At 35.6% G+C, this 19,662-nt stretch overlaps 1 protein-coding gene across 1 annotated transcript; it reads right to left on the reverse strand.

Moving 5' to 3' along the window:
* Nucleotides 1-1,057: 1,057 nt before the first annotated feature.
* LOC116464380 (leucine-rich repeat serine/threonine-protein kinase 2-like) lies at nt 1,058-19,322 on the reverse strand. The gene is made up of 5 exons (XM_032147633.2): nt 19,198-19,322; nt 16,811-16,935; nt 12,498-12,610; nt 1,550-1,694; nt 1,058-1,424 (listed from the first exon to the last, which is right to left on the reverse strand). The coding sequence occupies exons 1-5, from the start codon at nt 19,269-19,271 to the stop codon at nt 1,201-1,203; spliced, it is 681 nt and encodes a 226-aa protein (XP_032003524.1). The 5' UTR covers nt 19,272-19,322; the 3' UTR covers nt 1,058-1,200.
* Nucleotides 19,323-19,662: the final 340 nt, after the last annotated feature.

Consider the following 19,662-nt stretch of genomic DNA (forward strand, 5'->3'; position numbering starts at 1 on the left):
GAAGGGGAACATCACACTCCGGGGACTGTTGTGGGGTGGGGGGAGGGGGGAGGGACAGCATTAGGAGATACACCTAATGCTAAATGACGAGTTAATGGGTGCAGGAAATCAACATGGCACATGGATACATATGTAACAAACCTGCACATTGTGCACATGTACCCTAAAACCCTAAAGTATAATAAAAAAAAAAAAACACATTGTTGTTATTAATCTAAGAATTTTGTATGTTCATAACTTTATATTTTTTAAAAAAACTTTACACATATTCTCTCAATTACTGATAATGTCTGTGCAAAGATTAGAGACCAGGTATTTTTATTCCTGGTCAATGCTGCCAGTTACAAAAAATATTTCCTGAGTCGGCTGGGCACCGTGGCTCACACCTGTAATCCCAGCAATTTGGGAGGCAGAGCAGGAAAGATTGCTTGAGACCAGGGAGTTTGAGACCAGCCTGGGAAATATGGTGAAACCTCATTTCTACAAAAAATTCAAAAATTAGCCAGGCATGGGAGTGCATGCCTGTAGTCCGAGCTACTCAGGAGGCTGAGGCACGAGAATCACCTGAGCTCGGGAAGCAGCGGTTGTAGTGAGCTGAAATCTGCCACTACACTCCAGCCTGGGTGACAGAGTAAGGCCCTATCTCCAAAAAAAAAAAAAAAAATCCCTTGGTAGTTTATGAAAGTTGCAAACTCCACAACCAAGGCAGAAACTCTTGAAGAAAAACTATTTGTTTTGCTACAATTTAAAAACAAAACAAAACAAATTTATTTCTTAATCTCCCGTGAACTAACTCTAGGCCAGTATCTTGAATTCCTTATGAAGACTGTTATTATATATCATGTTTTAAATTTTGCTTGATGAAAAATGTTAAAAACATTTTTTCACTGCAAGGAAAAAAATCAACAAGCAAAATTACTAAAGGTAAGCAACCTGCAATAAAACCCGGAGAGTGACAAACTTTGGAATAGTTATAAATTCTATTTATCTAAAATCTAAGCGAATAAACTCAGCTAGCTGGGATTTCTTAGCACATTCTCTGAACTTTTATGGGCAAGATAAATGGTGAATAACCATGCTGACTTTAGAGATTTAATAATGAAACACCAGATCTTTAGAGATTCAATCCAATTTTCTTTGCTTGTATAATAAAAATACTACAAAATGCTAAACGGTTTTCCATTAACTAGAATACCCTATTCATGCAAAGTGGGAATTACACAAACTGCTCCAAAAGTGAAATTTGCACAAGTTCCCAAATTCTTTCCAAGATGATGCACATACTTTAGTCTGTACTTCAGCAACATCCTTAAATCGGCATAAGCTGGAAACCAGAATTTTTGCCAGCAGATGTCCAGTTCCTATGCATAAATTCTTCTTTGCAATCAAGTATCCTATAAGACTTAAACCCAGACACTGAATTTCTAGGAGAACAAAAAAAAGAATTGTTTTAAATCTCAAAACTGAAGAAAAATATTTAAAGACATCCAGTCACCAGCTCATGCCCTACAAAAATCTATTCTAAATCCTGAATTCAAATTGTACTGACCTTGGTCATCTGGATACATCTGTAGTGTGTGAAGCACTGAATCCATAGCACCTTCCAGGGATAACATCTCTAATGCATCAGGAAAATGTGCAATAGAAGAAATTACTTTTAATCCACATTTCTGAATCCCAGGATTTCCAATGAACTAAAATCAAAATAATACTTGCTGTTAGAAATGAGATCTTAATACTTACCTTAGTTAAGACCAGTTATAGATTGACAAAATATAAATCAAGTAATCCAAATACAAATTAGTATCCTTGATTTTGTTTTTTATAACATTAATTACTTTTATTTATTATGAAGAATAAGAGTTAGCATTTTTACAATTAAGGAGAGCTTGTTCTGTGCCAGGCATTGTAATAAATACTTTGTAGGCATTTTATTTTCATAATCTCATGAAATCCATACTGATATCACTCCCATTAGAAGATGAATTCACTGAGGGTTAGAATGGTTGAGAACTGTTCTCAAAGTCTACACAAACTATAAATTGCAGAGATGAAACCAAACCAAGTACATTTGACCCCAGAGTCTACATGCTTGACCAGTAAAACGCAATGCTGCCTCTTAACAAATAAAATATTGATAATTACTCTTTACTGCAAGTGCTTTGCATGCCTTATTTCATCTATCCCCTCAACAGCTTCATGTAATAGGTTTGCCAAACTTTAAAGATGCAGAAATAAGAGCTCAAGTCACAGAGCTAATATGCACTGGGCCTGGGACTTGAATATAAATGTGTCCACCTTAGAAGCCCAGGATCTTAATTACGACCTCATCCAACCTCTTTAATCTGAATTTCCTCCAGATGATTTGACACTGTAAAGGTATTTTACTAGAGGTCACTTCTTTGTCCAGGCCATCCTACTCATCAGCCAAGAAGAAAATACAGCATACATCTAACTCTCATTCTGGTCATCTCTGCCTTTTCACACACAAGCAATACACGCCAAACATCTACCTTGATATGAATGCTCAACTCATAGCTTTTCTTTCAAAAATTATAGTGCCATCCTTCTCAGGAATTTTGCTTTCATTTAGATGATGTTTTGCAGACACTAGTTTCATGGTACCTCCACTCCAAAGACGTGATGGACTCCACCACAGATAGTCCAAAGAGCTGAAATAGCTTCGAGCCAGACATCTTTGACAAAAATCTTCTGCCTTCCAAGCTTCCTCATTTCTGTACGCTCAGTGAACAGATTTCCATCCCTTTCTCAGTCTAGTCCCCTAATGCCTCTCAATTATCTTTATTCAGTATCTTTTTTATAGAGGCTGAGGAGAAGCATCAGTTTCTCACCCTGTGTCCTTCTACTTCACACTTTAATTGCTCAGCTTGGACATCATTTCATATATCATCTTCATAAGACATTGTCTCCCTTGACATTTTTGTTTCCTGTCACTGTTTCCATAAGCACATCAGCTTGGAGGCTAATTAAATTTAGGTTTAAATTATGCGAATCTGAGAACCATTAAATACATCTGAGAACCATTAAATGAATGAAGTAACAATTACTCAGTTAGACAATGACTACTAAGAAGTGGTAAGTTAAAAAGTGGAACTTTTATTCAAGAAATATAAAGAAATTCAAAGTTTTGCTAAGTGAAATTGGAAGGCTGGTTTGGTGTGTGTCTCAGCTTCCTCATCTCTAAAACAATTCTAATAATGTAGGGTTGTTATAAGCATGAAATGAGATAGCTCTGTCCGTGGAATAAACCTTGAGAGAATAATGATCACAGGTCAGGCCTTGGGCTAAGCGCTGTCCTCAGAGATGGAAAACTTAAGAGTTAATGAGAGACTTTCCCTTAATCGGTCCTCTCTTTCCTCAAGCTACCATTTTTCCTTTATTTCTAAACTTATTAGTAGAAAAGTCGACTCCCACTACCTCCACAGTCACCCTACCCTTTAATTTCATACAATCAGACTTCTTTCCTTACTATTCTGAATTTGAACCATTCAAAGAAAAAAGTCCAATAACAACTTAATTGGTGCTTTTCATCCATTAATTTCCATGACATCGTACTCCCCTAATTATTCTCAATCTTTAAAACCATTCCTTTACCCATCTCCTTTACAATGCCTTCTTTTACCTCCAAACCCTGCCCAAAGTTCTTTCTATCTTCTATTCATGGATGGGATTTCATACACTAATATGACTTCAAGTCATAGTAACAATAGCAATGACCACAATAACGATGCCAAAACCGGTGTAGCACTCGCTCTGTGCCAGACATTCTTTGAAGTACTTCATACGTATTCACCTACTTAATCCTCCCAAAACCTTTGTGATGTAGACACACTATTGTTGTCCTGAAGTACAGATGAAAAAAATTGTGACACAGAGACCTGTGAGCACACAAGTCAAAGCACAAGTTTAAATCTCTCAAGTTCTAAGCCCAAATTTCTTTTTGCTTGATACCAGTATCTTAAATTCAGATATTCAAGGCCAAAAGTTTAGTATCTTCTACAAAAAAAAAAGTCAGATTGTCATTCTGAACTTTCTGTTTGATTAATAGTACCAGCATTCCTGTTTGGCAGGCAAGGCCAGCTTCACAGGTGTGTATTTGTACAATCCTACATGGCTTCATGCTCACAGAGCACTTGCTTCAATGCTTTGTTGTCACCCTTGTAAAATCGTTAATAATTTTCAAACAAGGAGTGTTCATTTCCATTTTATACTACGCCCCGAAAATTACGTATCCACTTCTACTCCCAAGCTCAAAGTGCATCATAGGCTTATTTTTATGCTAAAATTATATCATATTGATATTTATAAAGCACCTATTTCTGTCCTCAATATCTCTACATCTAACAAGCTTCTACTCAGTTACTGGTGCTTTTACCTGGAACTCCCCTAGGCTCTAACCATTTCAGTCCAGGTCAATGATGACTAATGACTTGGAGCAGGTAATCTCTGATTTGTCTATGCAAAAAGAGAATTCAGAGTATCACATGATAACATGTGATGGTGCATTAATAAACTGATAATTTTAAATATGAGCATTTGATTTTTAATAGCTAAGTAAATGTTTAAAAATTAATATTTATATATACATATATGTGTTATATAGGTATGACTATCATGATATTTACAAGCCCACAATAGAATTTCCTTCAGTTATCTAACGCTCCATCTTGAAATAGTAATGTATTGCATTGGTGCTCAAATAGGGATTAAAGTCAATTTACTAGTGTCTACTTAGGAGGTGTTTTTCAAGTGAAACTCTGGAGATGCCAACAGAAGGATGGCAGCATCCTACCACCTATGCTTTTTTACTCTCCAAGTTTTTTTCAGAGAATCCATAAATATTGAAATGGTTTCTCTAATGAGTGAGCTAGCCAGCTCAATGGAAAAATACTCACGCCGGCCTCTTTCCTAGCTACTAGGTAAGTAGATTAGCCAAAGAAAGGAAAACAGACTCACATTCCCAGATAATTTGTGTTTTGTTTTCTCCCTTTGTCCTTTTTCTTTTATAAATGCCATCTCCGATTTTGATAAATAAGCTAAATGTGTGGAATGACGTCCCTTGTCTGTGAGTAAGTGGCATGGTGATAAATATGGTCTCTGGATTAGTCTTTGAAAAATTAAAAGATTAAGGCAAAAGAGATCCAACATCATATGACTGATAGCCCCGAAGAAGAGAGCTAAGATAATGAAACAGAAAAATGTAGATATTTAGGCTGGTCACGGTGGCTCACATTTGTAATCTCAGCACTTTGGGAGGTCGAGGCAGGATTGCTTGAGTCAAGGAGTTTGAGACCAGCCTGGGCAACATAGTGAGACCCTGTCTCCATTTTTGTATTAAAAATAATAATAATAAGTAATATTATTATATTTTATAATATATAATATAATATAATATAACATATTATAATAATAATATCCAGTTCTACTCCCAAACTCAGAATGCTCCACAGGCTTTTTTTCATGCCAAAATTATATCAAATTGGTATTTATAAAGCATCTATCTTTATCCTTAATATCTTTACCATGTATGTGTATATGTATTTGTGTATGTATATGTATATAAAGATGCAACTCAAGAAAACTTTCCAGGAAAAAAGTTGAATAGATAGCTAGAATGAGGATACCATATCCCAGGACTAACATTGAGATATACCCTAATAAAGTGGATGGATTTCAAGAGAAAAAGTCCTTTCAGCACCAGGCAAAAATATCCAAGCACTTAGCAGTAAGAAACAAATGAAGCTGGCCTCAGACTTCTTCACTAAAACATTCAGTACTAGAACACAGTGAAATGCCTACAAACACTTCAAGGAAAAAAAAACCAATTATTTTAGAACCAACAAAACTTTTTTTAAGAGTCCAAATATAAAGGCAAAAACAACAACAACAAAATATAAACATTAAATATTCAAGGAATTAAACTTTTCTAAGAAATTCAGACAACTAAAAGATGAGTGGAAAAACAGTAACAAAAGGACTTGAGATGAAGACTGATTCCAAATAACGATAGGAGTAAGATAAACGCAAACCTAGAAAGCATAATTAGAAAGCTGAATATAAATATTATCTACCCTGCCAATGTGGAGTTAATTTATTGAACAAAAGTAGGTGGGAAAACAGGAGATATTAGAACCGCAAATACTCTGATTTCCTCATCTTTCATAGCCAGGGCTCAAAAGATACTTTTAAATCTAATTATAATAACATTAACATTTATTGAGCGCATACTATGTGCCGAGCACTATACTGACACTTTTGCATGAATTATCTTATAAAACCTTCAACAACTCTAAGTGAAAAATCAGTTATTATCTCCATTTTATACATAACAAAACCAAGACATTAAGTACTTGTCCAGGGTGCATAGTCTGTAGGTAGTAGTGTCAGATTTAAATTCAGATATCTTAATTCCAGGAACCACAAACTTAGCTATTAGAAAATTTTATATAGCTAAAGCTATAAAAACAAACATATACTTTGCTACAATTGGGTGACAAAAGCGAGGGAGAGGACATAAAGTGGCGGAAATATATTAATTTCATCCAAAAGTGTGCATAATGTGTCAACATACAGGAAGGAAAAAACGAATACCTGGGAAATACATTCGTACACATAGAAAATTGAAGATTTTTCCATAGCAGCACATTAGGAATCTCACCTCATTGTTTTTTAATATTTATGTAGGATGATATAATTTGGAAATGGTATAATTTATCTGATTAGTCTCTATTGATGGGTATTGTATTGTCAGGAAAGATTAATGAAGCTGCAGTAACAATTCTCAAAATTTTATAGGGTGCAAAAATAATAAGTTCCATTGTTGCTCATGCTACATATGTGTTGCAGGTCAGGAAGGGACTCTGCTTGTTGTAGTCCCTCAGGGACCTCTACTGATGGAGGAACTACTATCTCAAACACTGCAGGTCATCGTACCTGAGATAGTATTCTGCAAGATGCCTCACCAGCTATTCCCTCCACTTACAACTCCCTGACCAAAATTAGTCACATGCTTCAACCTAACTACTAAATACTATGCCAGAATTACCAGAATGTGGAGAAATAAAAATATTTGGCAAACAGCATGAATGATTACCATGCAAGCATTTGGTTTGTTGCCACATTTTTAATTACGAATCATGCCACAGTGAACATTCATGTCTAATAATCTTTCTGTACGTGAGCAAGTATATCTACATTAAAAATTCTTAGAATGAAATTGCTGATCAGAAAACATGGAATTTTAGTTTTGACAGATATTACCAAATTTCCCTCCAACAAGGTGTTTCGTTGTCATTTACGTTAAAAACAATTATAGTTGAAACTTTTAATATGTACATCTACCAATTTCATTATAGACTTTAAATCTCATCCATCTGTAATTTGTTTTGGCAAAAGGAGCAAGATAAATATTCAGCTTCCTTTGCTTTTCCCAAATGGCTGAAGAGTTAGTTGTTCCAACACAAGTAACTGAGTAATCTAGTTTCCTCCCAGCAGTCAAGGAATATCATAACATTACAAATTTTTATTTGAGTCTATTTCCTGAGCCACCCTTCTGTGGCACTGATCTGTCTCCCCTACTGCCAGTATCACGCCATTATAATTACTAAAATTGTGCAATACATTTGATTATCTTTTGGAGTTAGGCCATATGAATTAACACTCTTTTTTAAAATTCTCCTGATTACTCATATGTATTAATTTTTTCATACAAATTTTACACTAGCTTACTTAGTTCCAGAAAATACTATTGTTATTTTTACTAATGGCTCATAAATAGATCAATTTTCATTTTTAGAAATTTAGTCCTTCATCAAAAAAGATGTATCTTTTCATATATTCAACTACTCCTCTCTGCCCCTAAGCTTCATAGTTTTCTGTATATTCATCCTGTAAACCTTTTTTAAATTTTACTTATATGCAATTTGTTGTTGTCATTATTGTTGTTGCTTTTGCAGATGAGCTCTGTTTTTGACTACTGAAATCAATATATTCAATATTTAAGCTGAGTATATTTTGCTTCAAGGTTTTTGTGAAGCTCACAAGTTCTTTGATTTGTGCCCATTTCATCAGAAGACTGGTTTTACTTTACTGGATTTCCTCACTGAAGAGAACAGGACTGTCACCGCATATAAAACACAGATGCAGCCAAAATGTGTGGAGTTTATTTTCTGCTTCGCTCTCTGGAAACAATAACGAACAAATATATCGCTCTGGAACAGGTGACAAAGTCTTCATCTGTGGAAAAGCTAAAAGGATCAGGCATAAATGGAACATCGCTGTTCTAGACAGAGATTTTAACTTCAGCTTGAATTTTATTGCACTTTGATGTATCCAAACATGGATTCGCTTTATAAATACTCTTCTTAGTCTCTGCTTTATAAATCAGAGTTGAATCTCAAGTTCTACCTTATTTGGAACTCTGCTCTCCAAGTTTAGATGTATTAAAATGTAATTCATTTTATTGTGTCTGCAATCTTTGAACCTAAACCTCTGATGCTTTGTAATTACTATTCAGAGTAAGACCTGCAATTACAGGATTTTGGAGCTACAGTAATCACTCTCATCTTTTAGAGCCATTTTCCTCACCCATGATGAAGGATTAGGGGAATTACAGTGGAGAGGTTTTTGAAATAAAATATTGTTACTTGTGTTTCCCCATACCTTAACTCCCCACCCCTGTCGATAATCAGTGCTGAGTGAAAGGCTGTGCGTCATTACTGAAGTACTGGCGTGGGGGAAAAGCAGTGCTCAACCATTTCTTCTCAGATGGAACAAAGTGATTTTCTCCACATCACAGCACTTACCTGCTCTCTTGGCTCCCGACTGCTGAGGTTACACCTCACTTAGGCTTCTCTAATAACTTTAGAGAATGTTGGCTAACTGGAACCAGTTATCTATATGGCTGTTTTGGTACCTCTTCCACTTTTCACCAACACTCACCATGAATAAAATTAACTGTTCCCTCTTCTATGTACTTAGACTATGTTCACAATGCTGGTATCCCTCCTAAGTGCTCGTATAGAACAACTGGTTTTATGCACAGTTGTTATTCCTCTCACAATAAGGCAGGATAGGTATTAAAAGGAAGTAACCGTGTCCTCAGGAGGCGGCAACTGTGGCAGTCTTACTGTCAACATAATAAGTTTCAGCATTTGCATTGTAGCCCAGCTCATTTGAGCAAAGCTATCTCCAGTAGGGAATTGCCCCTGTAGGGAGCATACACATTGTTTTTTAATTACACTTTAAGTTTTAGGGTACATGTGCACAATGTGCAGGTTAGTTACGTATGTATACATGTGCGATGTTGGTGTGCTACACCCAGTAACTCATTTGACGTTAGGTATATCTCCAAATGCAGTCCCTCCCCCCTCCCCCCACCCCGCAACAGGCCCCAGTGTGTGATGTTCCCCTTCCTGTGTCCATGTGTTCTCATTGTTCAATTCCCACCTATGAGTGAGAACATGCGGTGTTTGGTTTTTTGTCCTTGTGACAGTTTGCTGAGAATGATGGTTTCCAGCTTCATCCATGTCCCTACAAAGGACATGAACTCATCATTTTTTATGGCTGCATAGTATTCCATGGTGTATATGTGCCATATTTTCTTAATCCAGTCTATCACTGTTGGACATTTGGCTTGGTTCCAAGTCTTTGCTATTGTGAATAGTGCTGCAGTAAACATACATGTGCATGTGTCTTTATAGCAGCATGATTTATAATCCTTTGGGTATATACCCAGTAATGGGAGGGCTGGGTCAAATGGTATTTCTAGTTCTAGATCCCTGAGGAATCGCCACACTGACTTCCGCAATGGTTGAACTAGTTTATAGTCCCACCAACAGTGTAAAAGTGTTCCTATTTCTCCACATCCTCTCCAGCACCTGTTGTTTCCTGACTTTTTAATGATGGCCATTCTAACTGGTGTGAGATGGTGTCTCATTGTGGTTTTGATTTGCATTTCTCTGATGGCCAGTGATGATGAGCATTTTTTCATGTGTCTGTTGGCTGCATAAATGTCTTCTTTTGAGAAGTATCTGTTCATATCCTTTGCCCACTTTTTGATGGGGCTGTTTGTTTTTTTCTTATAAATTTGTTTGAGTTCATTGTAGATTCTGGATATTAGCCCTTTGTCAGATGAGTAGATTGCAAAAATTTTCTCCCATTCTGTAGGTTGCCTGTTCACTCTGATGGTAGTTTCTTTTGCTGTGCAGAAGCTCTTTAGTTTAATTAGATCCCATTTGTCAATTTTGGCTTTTGTTGCCATTGCTTTTGGTGTTTTAGACATGAAGTCCTTGCCCATGCCTATGTCTTGAATGGTATTGCCCAGGTTTTCTTCTAGGGTTTTCATGGTTTTAGGTCTAACATGTAAGTCTTTAATCCATCTTGAATTAATTTTTGTATAAGGTGTAAGGAAGGGATCCAGTTTCGGCTTTCTACATATGGCTAGCCAGTTTTCCCAGCACCATTTATTAAATAGGGAATCATTTCCCCATTTCTTGTTTTTGTCAGGTTTGTCAAAGTTCAGACGGGTGTAAATATGTGGCATTATTTCTGAGGGCTCTGTTCTGTTCCATTGGTCTATATCTCTGTTTTGGTACCAGTACCATGCTGTTTTGGTTACTGTAGCCTTGTAGTATAGTTTGAAGTCAGGTAGCATGGGGAGCATGCACATTTTGATTTTCCTTGTCCTCAGACTGACCTTTTGCTCATTATAATAGTAAAACACACACCCCTGCATGGAGATTTCAGATACTTATGAGACATGCGATATACGAGCAAGCATGTACAGCTACTGCACATGTGCACTCAGAGGACCACCCAGAATATGCTTACTAGTAACAGTTCTTCCCACCCACTTATGAAAAATCATGTACAACTCCCACAAAGGGAGTCTTCCTAGTGCCAGTCTATGCTGTCTCATCCTTACTAGCAAGCCCGCCCTGAATTCTGTCAGGGTATAAGTGTCTATTCCTCACTTAACTTGCAAAATATTCTTTTTCTTTTGCAATAAATTACTCGATGCTGCATCTTCTCTGCTATGTGTCTCTTGTTTAAAGAAAAGAACCAAGGTTTCTCAACAGCCATCAACAACCAGCTTATGAGATTCAGGAGAGAAGGGTATGAAGCATATTTATTTATCTTCTAAATGCCTAACCCCTTCCTTCCATATACTTATTTTCAACAAATATTTCTCAAGATAAACTTAACCCATTACAACATAAATTCTTGCCATACTCAAGGATTGTATTAAAGTTTGAGTATAAATGACTCAAACATATTATAGGCAGTGAGTGACATTATAAAGTTCAATTTAAAATGAATTTTTAAGGGAGATCTCTCTGGAAGCTACTTTAATTAATTTGTGACATTTATCAAAGTATATCAAATCACATGGAATCATTTCCACTAATTACTTTAAATAGGCTCCTCCTTTTATAAAAATGTTCACACTAATCATGTCTTTATTCTTAACATCTTTAATAAAGAACCAATTCATTTTATGCAAAATTTCCAAAACTTCTTAATTCCACCAATACTTTTTGCATTACACAATTTAAATGTAATTCCCTTCTTCTCTTTTTCATACTCAGCATGATTTATTGATACTTTAATTATAATGTAGGAACATAGATATGTAAATGCTAAAAAATGGAAACAATGTATACCAAATCATTTCAGAGGTTATTTCTCCGGAGAACAATGAAAAGGAGCACATGGAATCAAAGAAGACTTTACTGTTTTTGTTTGTTTGTTTTTGTTTCGAGAGGAAGTCTCACTCTGTCGCCCAAGCTGGAATGCAGCAGCATGATCTCAGCTCACTGCAACCTCTGCCTCCTGGGTTCAAGCGATCCTCCTGCCTCAGCCTCCCATTTAGCTGGGATTACAGGCATGCGCCACCATGCCCAGTTAATTTTTGTATTTTTAGTAGAGACAGGGTTTCATCATGTTGGCCAGGTTGGTCTCAAACTCCTGACCTGGTGATCCACCTACCTCGGCTTCCCAAAGTGCTGGGATTACAGGTGTGGGCCACCGTGCCCAGCCGAAGACTTTACTGTTAACCCTGGTATGTCTTCATGGGCTAAACCATATACTATGAGACCAGAAAAGAAAGATAAGTAGCCAGAGGACAGAAAGAGAAAACAGCAGCCAGAGTACCCGGCATGACTCATAAGGTCTAGTTGCACATCTAGCTCTTTGGTTCTCTTTCTGGTTGAGCAAACTAGAGTGGATTTATGTTACTGGCAATCAAAAGAATCTTGCCTACATCTATAATTGATAACACACTTAGCTGGACTTAGCTTAGTACTTATCTTTTCACTTCCCACATCCCCACTGTCATCTTATGTCTCTAACCACATGACTCCCTCCTATCATAGTAAACGGAGAACAGAAAACTTAGACTGAAAAAGCCCCCCTGGTTCTCCAAATTTAATATTTTAGTTAATAGCATAAAGACAGAAAACTTATATTCAACATACCCTGTTCAAAGCTGCTAGGACCAGTTTGTGAATATCATTCTTGAAACACTGTTTTTTAACCACATTTAGCTTACGATGAGATTCTGTATCCTCCCTGGATTCTTCTGGCATGCCTAAACGCACAGATAAATAAATAAAGAAAGAATTTTCTTATAAACATTTGAGTTGAACAGACTGTTACTTTCTAGAAATTGTCATAATTAATCTCACAATATATGTGTTGTACTTTTTTCTAGTACATGTTTCCTTATCAAAGAAATAACCAGAAATTTTAAGGAATCTATAAAAATAGTTCATCACTGAATATAAAATAAATATAATGTGGAAGAATGCTTACTGAATTTGAAGTAGTAAAAAATTATGATGGTGAAGAAATTTTCTGTAGCAAACAATCGCTTTTTTGTGTGAGGAGGCTGTGCTTTAAGATGCCGCAAGATTTTTATGCAACAATGGACAACTTGAGAATCAGAGTTATTTGGACTACAACATAAAAAGGTCAGAAATGAAATGTAGACAAAACAGAGTAGCTGGAATAATCGTAGCAAAAGATAAGATTTGAGTTTCAGTATTAAGGTGGTAGAGAACATGTCATTTTTTAGAAGTTCTGTAAAGGCTATATAATAGCATTGTTATTTTAAAAATCATATTCCTTATTAAGCTACACTGTAGCTGAACTATGCTAAAAACACTACAAGTCAAAAATGTGGTAATATAACATATAAGTAAAATTATTATGAATGAATAATGTTTTCCAAACCTAAGATTATAGACATAACTATTAATAAATAATCATTTATAATCTTCCACTTTAATAATCTGCATTAATATAAACTATAAGCTGGCTACAGCAGGTTTTTCATTTATTTAAGAAGCATTTGAATTCCAATTACATGCCAAGGATTTTGTTAATGCTTGGAATACTATGGTAAAGAAGGCAGCCTTGATAACCCTCCTCCAACTTTCAGTCCTTATTTTAAAATGTACTCAAAGAGGTTCTGACATTCACTGCAGCCGTGGGGTCTGGGGCAAGTCCCTTAAACTGTCTGTGTATCATTTCCAGTGACCAAGATCACACTAACTTCTGAGGCTGCCTAGTACGCCTTAAGAAGATGTGATCACTAAAACTGACCTGTTTGCGTAGTAAAAACATCATGCTTCATGTAATGGGTCTTATTAAACATCTTCCTTATATTAAGACCAAATGAACATTCCTGTAAATTTCTTCTCCAGTCTTTGTTCTATCGCTTGAGGTCCTACTATTCAAATGGATGTAATTTCCTTTCTACGTAACAGTCCTTTAGGTTGTGTGGACTGTAAATTTTTTTGAGAGCAGTATCCGTAACCTCATCATCTCCCGAGACCTTAAGGATTCTAGACATAGTGCTTTAAATACAACAGTTGTTCAGAACAAGATTGTTGCACAAATATTTATTTTAAAATGCCTACTCTGGAGTCAGCCTGCATAAGCTGAAAATCTGGTGCTGTTATATCAGGCCTGACCTTAAAAATCTCTACAATTCTATGCCACAGCTTTGTCATCCATACAATACCAAAATAATAATAATAATAATAATAATAATAATAATAATATCTGCCTCATAGAGTGCTGTGAGAAATAAAAGAGTTAATATACTTAAAATACTTCAAACTATGCCTAATAATTTTTAAGTCCTCCATATTTGTTTGGTATTATTACTGTTACTGGTTATAAGTGAGTAGATTGGAATAGAGTTTCATATCCCCTTGAGTCATCTCTTCTTCAAATAAAACAATCTCAGTTCCTCTTATTGCTCTTCTTAATGTGCTTTTATCTCCCTAATCACTCTCCTCTATACACTTCCCAATTTGCCTATATCCCTTCTTAGAGAATTTCACAGTATTTCCTCTAAAACTTGCAGTAACTCAAGAACAAGTCAAATGATATTTTATTAAAGTAACTGGGTCTTTATTATTATTTTCTTAAAGCAACCAGCTTTAATGCCTTCAACAAGTTGCTATAAAGTAGAAGAGAAAATGTATAGTAATAGATTGAAAGAAACTTAAGATATATACACTAGATGCAATATGCTATCCTTAATTGGACCCTAAATTATACACATTTGCCATAATGTACATCTTTGCCACTAAAAAACCTGAATATAATCTAGTTAATAAATGAATATATGTACACCTAGGTATTTTATAAGAACCTCAACTTAACATGTTCAAACCAGAATCATAGTCAACCTCGAAACCACTGGAGTATTGCTACCACAGTTACTTGTTGATACTTAGAATGATACGGTACTGCACGGCATGGTACATTACTTAGGGCACAGCACAGTACGGTGTAATGTGGTAGTATAATATGTTAGCATAGAGTAAATGACTAAGCCTTTACCTACTAGAAGAATGTACTTACACACTGATATGCTTATAAAATGTATTTTTTTACATAAAGTACAGTCCTCAAGTGATTATTTTCAAGGGCACCCATAATACATCTGATTGATTGTTGACTAACAATTTTGCTTCAGGGTCAGTTTAAGAACAATAAAAGAAAAGAAATACTGTATTCAAAACTTGCTTTTGGACTAAAAGAGTATTATTTTATTAACTAACAGAAACGGTTTTTGAGTGTCCTTTGGTTATCTTTAAAACTCAAAACCTCCCTCAAAAGAATAAGGCTGTCAACTTTAAGGATAATCAAAAGGCATCTTTATTGTTTTTAATTACAATCTAAAAATAAAATTCAATAAAACATGCAATAATATTTTCAAGTAAAATTACATCTGTTAAATTATGCCTCGAAACTAAGCTGAAACTATGAATAGGACACCATGATTCAATTTTTAAAATACTGATTGAATAGCCACCAGAGGACTGGGGGGCCCAGAAAAAAATGACTGAAGAAAGCTCTGGCCTTGAAAAAACTTTTATATCGAGTAATACTCTCTCTTATACAGAGAAACAAAATATCTATGTAACTAGAGAAAATGATAGATTTAAGAATATTTCATTTTAAAAGAACAAGGCAAAAATGACTTCAAAAGATTGGGAACTTCACAAAACAAAGTATCATCCCTCATACTTACAGATCACGATGTCACATCAAACAGATGTCCCAACCATCTGTCCAATCTGCCCTCTCATCTGTGTTTCCATTGCCGGGTCCCTTCCCCGGGTCTCACTTGACTACCATGGACCTCCAACCCAATCTCCTTGTATCTAGTCTCTCTCCCTGTCTATCATCCTCTGCACCACGATGCTATTGTCTTTAGTTGCAAATGTCGGTGTGACACTACAATCTGTAAACACTTTTAATAAACTTGGATTGGCTCCATTTTTAAAAGGCACAAATTTTTTAGCACTGCATTCAAGGCCCTTTTCTTTGGGCCTCAGCCTTTCCTTCCACACTCATCCCCAAGCACTCCTCTCCTTATCCTCCATGCCTCACTCACCCCCGACCATGTGCACTTTCTTCTGCTTGAAATGTCCTCCTTGGCCTTTCTACCAGGCCAGCTCTATTTACCCTTCCACCTCAAATATTACAATCTCTGTCTTACTCCTTGTAAGAAATCATTTGTGCCTCCATCCATATTCTCAAAGCCTTTTATATATGCATCTATCATGCCTCTCTCACACTGCCTGTTAATTAACTATTTACACTTCCATCTACCTCTAAGCTCCTACAACAGTACAGTTGTGCTTTTTTTTCCAATTCATCTTTCAAAGTTTAACAGCATCACAGTGCTTAGAACATAAGAAACACTTAATAAATGTGTTGAATGAATGGAGACATAGGTGTTTTAAAGGGCTTTGGAGAACAAATAAGGTGATAACAGATGTAAGTAAGAATTAAAGGTGGGTGGAGGGTGGAAGCCATTGAGGTAAATGAGTACAAGCCACATTGGAGAAAGATTAATTCAATCACAGAGTAAGAAAAGGATGGAAATGAAGGAAGAGAACAGGTATGAAAATTAGCTAATAGTAGAATTCAAACAAGAGAAAAAAAGCTTGAACTCAAGTCATGGCAACAAAAATAGAAAAGAATTACCAGAGATGAACACCCTCCTTAAAAATAAAAGCTCCACATTTTACATTGTAGTTATTTTGTATAAATAAATTACTGAATTTCATATTGTTTTCTTATAAAAATTAATCTAAGTGACTCTTCTGCATCATATTTAACCTCTTTTTGGTTTAACAGTATGATTTACATTTAGTCGACAGAAACTAGTCTTTTAATATTTGCCTAGAATATTGCTATTTCGTGAAAAATCAAAAATCCATTTAAATTGTTACCTTTTCCCACAATCAACTACGTAACTTACCTGGCACTATAAAATGTAAAATAGCTCGAAGCGCCTCCAGCTGCACTGGTAATGATGTCTCATGACATTTCATAACTGTTATTATTTTGGGGACCACTGCTGCCATTGTATCCAGGGAAGTGTTGCTGGGGATATAAAATTGGCATGTTTATTGAAAGACCGATCTGATTCAATGGTATAAACACCAAATTGAAATAAGTACAAGAGGACAGAATCAATATATTTTATCAGGAAAGACTATATGAAAATGCATTTGAAATCAGTAGTATAAGCATACATAATTGTAATTGTCTAAACTTTGAACTCATAAGATAGAATTCATAGTAACCCGGGAATTACTTCATTTCATAAAACTAACACCATTCTTCTGACCTAGGATGGGTCAATGACCACAATCCCAGCAGGCAGGTGTTATTATCCCCATTTGCTACATGAAAACCTTAGACAGATAGAGGTTAAATATTCAGGTAGGTCTTATCACTAGAAACTGACAGAGACAAGGCTGGTACCCAAACTTGTCTGACCCCAAGACAAGGCCTCTTTATATCACACGAACCTTCTTCTTCCAGATTAATGTCACTGGACTTCTTATATGGTATTTTTAACTATTTTTAATTTGTTTTACAGTCTTGGTTTCTCTAAGGTATTTAAGCTATTCTTTCTTTTACATATGAGCAAATGTCACTTGACTAGAATGCAGTAGGTACTATGAACTTTAATACAGTCAATCCTTGCTTTCCTTGTTAACTGAAACTTGTGCATATCAGAACCATGTTCTCACTTTGCATGGTTCTGTGGACACTGAGATACATTCCTTCTTTTCCAACTTAAAGTCCCAGTTTAAACACATCCCTCCGTTGGAGCCTCCCCTCCTTGGGCAACCCCAGCTGGGTCTACTCTACTCTTACCATTGCGTCTTTTACACACTACTGCCGCTGCATTCTGAGACTGTATTTTACTTATCAGTCTCTCAACTAACATGAGTTCTGTAGGGGCAGACACATTGTCAGAGCCAAAGCGGAATCTCCAGGACTGCAACTGTACACATTTTACTTAAGAGCATGCAGCCAGAAACATTAAATGCCTTGCCCAGAATCTACAGAATCCTAGACTGGAGTTTATTCCGCTGTGTTTTTGCCCCATTTGTAAAGGTTCGCACACTTCTGGCACCATTAAAGTCAATATTTAAGATAAACTTTTCATCTCAGTGTTCAAAAACAGCATTTAAATAAGAGAAATACAGCTTAGAGAGATATATAAACATAGATTAGTTAGACTGATGTTAAAAACAGTGTAACCCTACTTCTTACAAGTCTGCAGTTATGCTACATTTCATGCTATATGCACTTCATTTATTCACACTTAATAACAGTATAACAACAATAGATACAATTTGTTGAGTCCTTAAAATGCAGCAGGCATTATCCTAATCCCTTTGTAAAAATTAATTTATTTAATCCTTACATTCTAAGCTTACAACTTTCAAGGTTGTTATCGTTCCTCTTTACCAATGAGGAACGTGAAATTTTAGAGATGAAACAGTTGGCTCAAATTAGTGGCCAAGCCAGGAACAAAATTAGTTTTTACTGCAACTTCTGTGCCAATTATTTTTGTTACACATGAAAGTTTTCTGTATAGCCTCTTTTTGTTCGAAATTTACTCAGACAATGCCAAATTTACATCATATTTTTTGGCTGAACAAAATGCAAAAAGGCACTGAGCCTATTCTACAGTAGGTACCTTCTGCATATTATTCATTTTTAGTCTTTTAAACAGGTATTTTTTTTAAGCCACAAGTTCTGCCCACACCTACCACCCCTCACCCCCACCTCATCTCACCCTGCCCCACCACCATCCACACATAGATCAAAGGATCTGGTCTCTGTTGTGCCACTAACCCGCAGCTATATAATCTTAACATCTCTGCACTTGGACCAGATGTAGTTAAAATTTTCCCTAACTAAGGATTGAGAGCAGGAAGAGAAGACAAAGTTCATTCAGATGAAGGAATAATATATTCATTGTGAAAGAGCAAAATTTAGCCATATCCTGATTTTATCTTTTATAACTTTCACACACACAATAATTAGAAAAACTGCTGTATGCTATGTGCTATACAATTACCACTTTTCAAAATATAGTCAATGTCAAGCACCAGGTTCAGAAGCAAACCTTCAACATGTTTCCACAAGCTTGCCATTCCTTTCAGTGTTCAGATATAGTAAGTCTATGGTACTAGTGACACGAGATTACGTTGCAAAATGCTTCAATTCTCAAGTATCTTATGTTTTTCTTTTTCTTTTCATTGTTAGAAATATGCTTGAAATATTGATATTCTACCTGGCCCAATAAGATATATTCTGTACAAGTTAATGAATCTATATTACCTTCCTTCAAAAAGATGATTTAGCATTTTACAGCCACTTTCAGCCACTTCAGGAGAATGTATATGCTTCTGCATTAACTCCAAAACATTCAGGTATATTCCTTTTGATAACAGTATTTTTCTGAAATTAACTGAGATTTTTTAAAATGTTACTTATAGATATGAAAGCATAGTTTCATAATTTTACTATAACATTTAGAATATTAATATAGTCCAAATTTACAGGAAAGCATATACAAGAGCACACATAATTTATAGTTCATTGACAGCTTAAAGATAATTCATGTTTATTTCTTTAAAACACATGTCATTTCCAATTGTTTTTGCCTTTATTAACCCTTTGCTGGGATTTTGGTTTTAACATTCTTATTCATAGAGTAGATGGTTTTAATGTAATCACCATGTCTCTGTCCATTGCGAAAGGAGTGTTTTTCCAGGAAAAAAGAAATCTGTTTAAATAATGGTC

Source organism: Hylobates moloch, unplaced genomic scaffold (genome assembly GCF_009828535.3).
Source record: "Hylobates moloch isolate HMO894 unplaced genomic scaffold, HMol_V3 SCAFFOLD_537, whole genome shotgun sequence".
Taxonomy (NCBI): domain Eukaryota; kingdom Metazoa; phylum Chordata; class Mammalia; order Primates; family Hylobatidae; genus Hylobates; species Hylobates moloch.

Excerpts from the sequence above, each read along its gene's own strand:
- LOC116464380 (XM_032147633.2), bottom strand. The coding sequence starts at position 19,271 with ATGCAGAAGCATATACATTCTCCTGAAGTGGCTGAAAGTGGCTGTAAA. Across the intron at positions 16,936-19,197 it reads AATCATCTTTTTGAAGGAAG|CAACACTTCCCTGGATACAA; the intron begins GTAATATAGATT and ends TTATATCCCCAG. Across the intron at positions 12,611-16,810 it reads TTTACATTTTATAGTGCCAG|GCATGCCAGAAGAATCCAGG; the intron begins GTAAGTTACGTA and ends CTGTGCGTTTAG.